This window comes from Styela clava, chromosome 1 (assembly GCF_964204865.1).
Source record: "Styela clava chromosome 1, kaStyClav1.hap1.2, whole genome shotgun sequence".
Lineage (NCBI taxonomy): Eukaryota > Metazoa > Chordata > Ascidiacea > Stolidobranchia > Styelidae > Styela > Styela clava.
Window position 1 is genome coordinate 26,861,485 of NC_135250.1, and position 8,038 is coordinate 26,869,522.

General features: G+C 36.2%; 1 protein-coding gene across 1 annotated transcript in view; it reads right to left on the reverse strand.

Moving 5' to 3' along the window:
* The window catches only part of LOC120335186 (tyrosine-protein kinase JAK2-like), a 28,919-nt gene extending 20,966 nt beyond the window's left edge, over window positions 1-7,953 (reverse strand). The window contains exons 1-7 of the mRNA XM_039402671.2: window positions 6,954-7,953; window positions 5,653-5,909; window positions 4,750-4,885; window positions 3,502-3,582; window positions 2,924-3,033; window positions 1,490-1,599; window positions 279-514 (exon numbers count right to left, since the gene is read on the reverse strand). Coding sequence (XP_039258605.2) covers window positions 279-514; window positions 1,490-1,599; window positions 2,924-3,033; window positions 3,502-3,582; window positions 4,750-4,885; window positions 5,653-5,909; window positions 6,954-7,817 — 1,794 coding nt within the window. The 5' untranslated portion in view covers window positions 7,818-7,953. The remainder of the gene's footprint in view (window positions 1-278; window positions 515-1,489; window positions 1,600-2,923; window positions 3,034-3,501; window positions 3,583-4,749; window positions 4,886-5,652; window positions 5,910-6,953) is intronic.
* Between the last annotated feature and the right edge of the window lie 85 nt (window positions 7,954-8,038).

Consider the following 8,038-nt stretch of genomic DNA (forward strand, 5'->3'; position numbering starts at 1 on the left):
ATAAAAGAAAAATGACTGCGCATAGTATTTTTACCGGAAATGAGGAGGGAAACAAATCTTCTGATAATATTATAGTACTGCTTTGTAATTAAGTGAAACGCATAAAGTCTATTCCTTTAATGGTTTGATATATGTAGTATTTCACAATTATATGTACAATTCTGTGCTGCGTATGTAAGTTGTCTCCAATGAACAGAAGAGCATTTTGGAAATTTCGCCTGGACTAAGTGCTGACTGCTTCTCTAACTTACACTGTTTAAAAAATAACATCATCTTACTTTGATGATTTTTAGACCGCATGATGCGTCTTCTTCAGGTTTCCTTTCTAAGACGTTTTTCATTAAATTTGCATCTTTAACTGCAAATATCACACCGCTGTCACCGTTTACAGAGATCGCACCGATTCCACCAGCAAAATAAAATACTTCTGTGTTGAAATGCGGCTCCAGAGAGTCCAAATGTGTGATGTATTTTTGTTGGTAATACGATACCAAAAGTTTCTTGACGAGTTTTCCTGAATAGCAAATGTCATTTATAAACATTGGGCTATTTCCATAGAAACAGTTTGGAATAAAATATAAGAACTTGGCGACATTAAATTGTTTCAAATTTATCCGTAATCAGGCGCGAATCAGATGAAGAAACCCTATGCTTGTAAAGCCAGTTAAGATACCAAAATCGGCAGTTTCATTCAAATACTGAGGTTCTGAGGAGCTAGTTCGAGTCGTACGAAGAAAATTTGCCCAAAGCAAGGTCACGCGGACTTAACGGCGAGAAAGGCAGATTCATCATCTCGGAGCAACGTTATAGATTGCTATTCAGATGCCAAGAGTTCCTACTGGATATATACAATTATGGCGATGCAATATAAGTATAAGTTGTAATAAGTTTATTTTGACTCCATAATCAGCATAATAGACGATACAGTAATCGATAAAAACGAAACAAATAAAACCGAATATAGAATCGGGAGAGCAATTGTAATAATTGCCAATTAAAACGAGACTTGGAATAAATATTACAAACAATATATGTATAAATGGTACTAATTGTTGGGCTTAGCTATGTTGACATGGCAGGTTGAATATCCCAGAATAATATCCCATGCCGACCATCTCACCCAGTAGCAATGGAACAGGCAATGCCGAACAGTGAAGATTCTGGTTCATCCAAGACAAAAGGGCGCTCCAGAAGTATGTGTACCACTATGGAGGTAATTAATTTCGTTCGCCTACTTTACATCAAGTTGTATAAAGGGACTAGACCTATCGGCAGGGAGTATATTCACTTGAATAACACAGACAGTCCCAGAACTTGTGATAGAATTAAAATAAGGAAAATCGAAAAAAAATATGGCCTAACCCTAACCTGGGGCATATACTACAGGAGTACCAGTAAAGTAGCTCCATAAACAGACGTACCTGCCTGTACAGAGCCTAATTAGGAGGGTAAATCGTATGGAAACGTTGTATAAAAACATGAATCTTACCGTCAATGTGCTTCAAGTACTGATGGAATCTCTTTCTTATCATATAGCGATGAGGATAATTGTATAAAAAGCTGAACCAACCAGACGTTTTCAAAGCTTTCTTGCTTGACCTGAAAAGAGATTGTGTATCGGGATACTTCGTAAGGAATTGTATTATAAGATGAGGTTTTTGCTTGTGCATGACATTGAAGTACTGAAGATGTGAAACACATTATACAAAAACAGTAGTGTGTAGGATTATTATGAACGTAAATGGCGTTTTCACGAAGTCTTCTGTGCCACATATTTTAAAACAAAATTTTATTATACTGTTTTATATTTATCGTGGCCATTTGAGAGTACCACTCAATCAAACATGTTCTGACAATAAACCAATATTAAAAATCGTTATTTAATATTAATCATATTTAAATAGTGTGATATAATGTCACAATACTATTTCGAATGCAAATATTTGCGCTCTGATAGCAAATGTGTATTCCCGAATTTCCTTATCACGGTAAAATACTCGCTATATGAAGGTTGAACGTACTTGCGGTCAGGCGCGCACTGTGCCACGAATTGAATAAATCAATAACGAAGTAACCCTTTTGTAGGGTCTAATACAACAGCGCTTTCACATTTTTAAGCTCGCGACCACCATTAGGTCGGCATTGTTATGCGGCGCTTATCTGGTGATATGTATTCTCTTGAAATCGTGAGTTATATGCTTTGCACTAGTTTTGATATTTGTGTTTCGAATCAAAAGTCACAAAAAGTACAATAGATTAAATACGTTGTGGGGTATTGGATGTCATTTTTGCGACCCCAAAAATTCGTTGTGTGCCACCTTTGGGGTCGCGACCCCTAGTTTGAGAAGCATGAGAATATAGGCTACGAATGCGTATATGGGCGTTTTGTTAAATTCTTGTTGCTGTTGTTGAGGAAAATTGCTTTTCTACGCAATCAATGGATCTATCAATTTCCAGTCGTTAGCCAGTGTTTTTCAAACATTGTAATTAAGCAACACCCACTTTTTAGCATTTTTCAAGTCTCGGGCAACCCCTCAATATTGACTACCTAGTACCTACAATAAGCTACAAATATTTGGTAGTGAGCCGAAAGTACGTTTAATTATAAAAAAAAAAAAAGGTTGGAAATACGTGGATGGAATCCAATCCAGAATAAGGCGGGCAAGGTCAAATCAAACAATTATTTTTAGTTAATAGTCCTCAAATAATTGTCATTACTTTTATTTTTTCAAATTGACGTCCTGAGTCCCACTAAAAATTTGAAACCGATTTTCCCCAAATGATCACAAATCATGAAATCACTAAAATCAAATTTCAATCACATTTTCCACGCCTGAATAAAAGTCTTTATCATAGACACTTGCATTAAAAGCACGTTAATTAACAAATTTGTTAATTGAACTTCTAAAGAAACTAGACTTACTCAGGTAAAGTTTCCAGAATGTCTTCCTGGTCCAAATCAAAATTTCCGTCAATGTTGTCGTAATCCTTCACAATTCTTTGAAACAAGGCCGCAACGAGGACTTTGTCGTCCTGTACATTTACAATAAGAAAAATGTTAGAAACTTACACCTTTACGAAATAAGCTTCAAATGCACAATGGTATTGTCTGAGACGATGGCAGTAGACAATCTGACATATTTCGTCAAATCTGTGGCATAATACTCCAACAATATACATTACTACTTTCCCCCCTTCCCGTTAAAGATAGAACCCATTAAATTGTTTAATTACTTTGATGAAAAATGAGGAAATATATTTAATATTTGGTCTTCTGTTTGTGTTGAATGTATCCTAAAGTTTCAGTAATATAAGACGATTTGTAAAAAAGCTATTATCTGCCTAGAACCTGTTCCAAATTAATTTCTGGTAATTGGAGACAATTTACATTCGTTGCACAGAATAATACATATATTTGCGAAATACTGAATATAAAGTCATTAAAGCAAAACACTTTGAGCGTTTCACTTTATTTATTACAAAACAATACTATAATATTACCAGAAGATTTGGTTCCTCGCTCATCTCCGGTAGAATATGCTTTGCCCAGTCATTTTCCTTTTCTTTTTTGATGGGGTAACTCTGGTAATTGGAAACACAAAATATGACGCCATAATACAAATAAGTGGCGTCATAGTACAATATAAAAATACATTACCGAAGCGATGTGGCATAACCAACCTCGCACCAATAATCTATATAAAAACTCTGGTGCCACGGAAACGGTAAAAGCTTAGTCAGCACTACATTGCAGAATTTAGCCAATGTGGAATTTATATTTTATTTATAAATATTTATCGTTTATTGACTTGCGCAATTTATCATAAATATTAGTATTTTATTTTAATCGCTTTCGTTTTAGATATTACTGTATAGTAAAATAAAATCATTGTAACCTTTTTATTATGAATAAGACAGACGAAAAGGCACGTATGTTAACATTGTGAAAGCATCTTTCATTGTTCCAGAAATTAAAAATCAGGTGAATAATCCAAACATTTCAACAAGTGTTGAAAATTCACACTTTTGATTAAAGTAAACGAAATTTTGTTACGTTTTGGATTCTCTTCAAACATAAGTACTTTGTAAAAGTACTTTTTAAGATTGTGACAATCATATAAGCTAAATTTGAGAACTATAATAACGTATACGTGGCTACTATTATTGATTAAACTAAAATCTTTGAGTATTATCTACCGAATATATTACACCCTGAGCCAGTTGGTGGGCTTGGGAACAACCCGATATTTTTAAAACGCGATGCTGGCATAGAATGGAAACGTCATTCAACAGAATATTTAGGCTAAAAGGCTTATGAGAGGTATGTTGGATTTGGTGGCAGCCCTAAACCACGATAAAACCATGCAGTGAAAATCCACCAAAAAAAATCGTAATTTTGGTAATACAACGTCAAATTTTCTTCATTTATATTTTAACTTTTATAAAGAAAAAACTCGTTGACCTCGAATATGCTCAACACAAATACAACATAGAACCTTTTGACAACATAGAAAATTTGGCGCTCCAGAAGTGTGTGTACCAATATGAAGGTAACAAATTTGCTCGCCTACTTTACAGAAAGTTTGTAAACTGTAAAGGGACTGAAACCTATGGGCAGGGCGTATATTCACTTGGCTAACACGGACAGTCTCCGAACTCGTAATAGAACTAAAATTATTATTTAATAGAACTAAAATTATGGGCCTACCCAACCTGGTACACACACTACAGGAGTACCGAATATTTTACCTTCAGAAAGTCGTGTAGTCTTTGATTGTAAAGATATTTGATGATATTATTACTCATCATAGGTAGAGGTTCATCTTGACCCCGAATGCTCTGAATTCTGCAGGCGTTTTGCTCTCCACTTGCTCGTACTGTGAATCTGCAAAGAAATAGAAAGCTATTGTTCGCAAGCAGTTTGGCCCAAGGAATGTACACTTCACTTACTCCGAAAAAAACAATCGGACATCGGAAATAAATGATATCGCGAGGATAAATATTCTCCCGTGATGATGTTTAACGTAACGCATCAATTATGACGTCATTTTCAATAATGACTTTTAATCCACTGTTCATTCCATAAATCCAAGCCGTAAATACATTAGCTCCGGTCTTAACGCTTTGAAAGTTTCTAAGGAGATCTCACTGAACTCGTTTGACTATAAGTGAATCGTATTTCAACTGTTTCAAGTTTCGTGTCAGCATTTTTTACAACGTTATGCGTTAATATAGCTTTCAATGCTCGTATAGAGCCTTTTATAGAGCAAAATGAAGCCTCGTATAAAAATTGTTGTTATTTAAGCCCCCACCCCTAATGCAAATATGTGAGATTTGAGAAAAACACTCCCGTAACGTTTAGATTAAAATTATTATTATCCAGTTGGGGTTCGGAATTATTTAAAAATTTGAATTTCTATCGCAATGTGCATTTCTAACCTTAACTGGATAATTACTAATTTTCTTATTTTAAGCGTTGGCGACGGTGTTTCATTGGCGAGGACTTTGCAAAAATGATCTCATACCTTTGCTAAAATATCTGCCTTGTTTACTTCTGAGTGAGTGCGTGTGATCTTGCTTTGAGCAAACTTTCTCAAAAATATATTTAACAGTGCAAAACTAAGTTCCATCATATTTTACTGACAGTCTCACCTCACTCTAAATTCTAATATTCCTTGATGTTCTTCTGGAGTAAGTAAATCCGAAATTAAAATCCACGATTCGTTAGAAGGATTCCATAGGCCAAACATATTTGCATACAAAGGTTCGATATTACATTGCTTAGCGCATTCCAGAAGCACAGAGGACGCGTCACACTGCGGTGTCATGTTGATAGCTATGTGGAGATCATTTCCAGTTTCTTGAGGGCATGACTTTACCACAGGAACGATGCAAGTGATTGTGTGGCGCTGAAAAATTTAGGAGTAATTATTGTAACTTGATATTTCTCCGACACAAAGCTTTTTACAAGTATCTTTGTCAGCGTGGGAACTTGGGTGTCGCTGCTCGTTAACCAACTTTGCTTCCCCGTGACTTCCCTTCCCCAGTAAATCTATGTAATTATCATTTTCTCGTAATATGTGTTCGATCGATTTTTTACTGGTTGGAAAAAATTAACCTGACTTGACTTGAACTCCAATGAGGAAAGACAAGTTTACAAAGTGTTGGCTTAATAGTAAAATGACGTCACACTATATTTTTAAGTTGTTGATGACTTTATGATCCAATCAATGTATACTCACAATACGTGCAGCAAAACATGTTTAGATATTACGTGAGTTACAGAAGCGATACAATATAAAGGTCACAGATGCCATATTTAAAATTGGCCTCAGCAGATTGATTTAGGAAGCACTCTTAGCCTGCAATTGAGGGGAACCCTAGTCAGCATAGGAAACTAACATACTTGGCAAAACTGTGTTCAAATTAAATAAGTGGTGACGTCATAACAGAATAAAAACTTTTTTATACAGCATATTTATACGCCTTCGCTCTTAACAAGGCTTTGTCCAGGTCCAGGTCCACTGTCGAGCAAAGAGATACTATAATTCATTTTACATGACGATGTCACGAATTTTACTCAAGTATTAGACAATCATTCTCCCTTCCTATATGGGGTGAACACCCCCTAAGATTTTAACTATCCGGAATAAAGGCAAATAAAGTGGCATATTTATTAGTGCAGATGGTTTGTCAAAAACAAAACACATTTTTATAAGGTACAATTAGCTTTATAGCTAAAAGCAAAATATTTACTACCCCCTTACTTTCGAAGCACCCCTTTCCTCCCTAAAATAAAAGGCAGGGGAACATACTGGGCTCCACCATTCTACATTTTGGTAGGTGATATTAGTACCGAAAGATAAATAGAATCAAAGAGACAGACCAGAAAATTAAGCGTTGAGGCCATAACTGAGTTATTTAAACTCAATTTTCAAATATGCTCTACTAACCTCTGACGTCATATAAGTAGTGATTTTGACTTCCATGACTTGACGGGTCAAAGTCCATTCTCCTTCGGGTCTAGGCATACTGTCGACGGCCGCTGCAGTTCTGGGTGTCCTTAGAGAAATTCTGGGGTCTGATTGAGATTGGGGAAGACTGGCTATATCGGAAATGTTATTCGTCGGGGTATTATGAGAATGATTGGGAGAAACGGGCTCCTTTACTGACGTAGTTGAATTTTCGGGGCATGGAAAAACTTCTCTACCTTGGCTTCTTAGCCGTAAATTATGGCTTAGGTGGCTCGGTACAAACCCTGGTTCGTTACTTGATACGTTATAGGGCTCTTTTGGCAAAGTCTCTGAGCCGTTTTGGGACTTACCAGTGGTATCGGTGATAGAGTCAGAGCTTTCGGGTCCGCTATTATCCAATGATCGAAACCCTGATTCGCCTGAATTTGATGGTTCATAGAGTTCTTTTGGGGAAGTCGCTGAAGCTTTGTTCGTGGATTCATTTAACGTAAATCCCACCATCTTTGAGCTGTAAGACTCGGTGTTACCGGAATTCTCCCCATCAATATGAGAATTACTTCCTGAACTTACTGTCAAATAATCTGGGACTACGTTAACTAATTCATCCGGTTGGTCGCCAGTATTTTCTTTTTTGAGCTTTTTCAGTTCAAACTTTTCAATATACCCATCACCCAGGACTGTATCTGAACAGTAAGAGTCTACACCACCACTTGAACCGGGAAGAAAGGGGTCATTTTCTCCGTTTCCGATATCCATACTGTCATGGTCCAAAAGCTGCTCGAGTTCTATGTTACTTCGTCGTCGCCCGAATACTGACTTTATAGAAGACCCTGAACTAGACATTGTAATAGCATTAAATTACTACAGTTCGAAACTTTTAGCTCCGACCAATAAGGCCAACGTAAAACGAATGGCTAAAACGTTCTACATTTTCTAACTTTAAATCACATAAATGGGTATACATAAAAGTTAACAAAGAAAAAAATCCTGGCAACCAATTTTATCTCTCATACACTGGTATCTACATCACTATGCTAACAGGAGCGAATACTAGTTAGCCGATT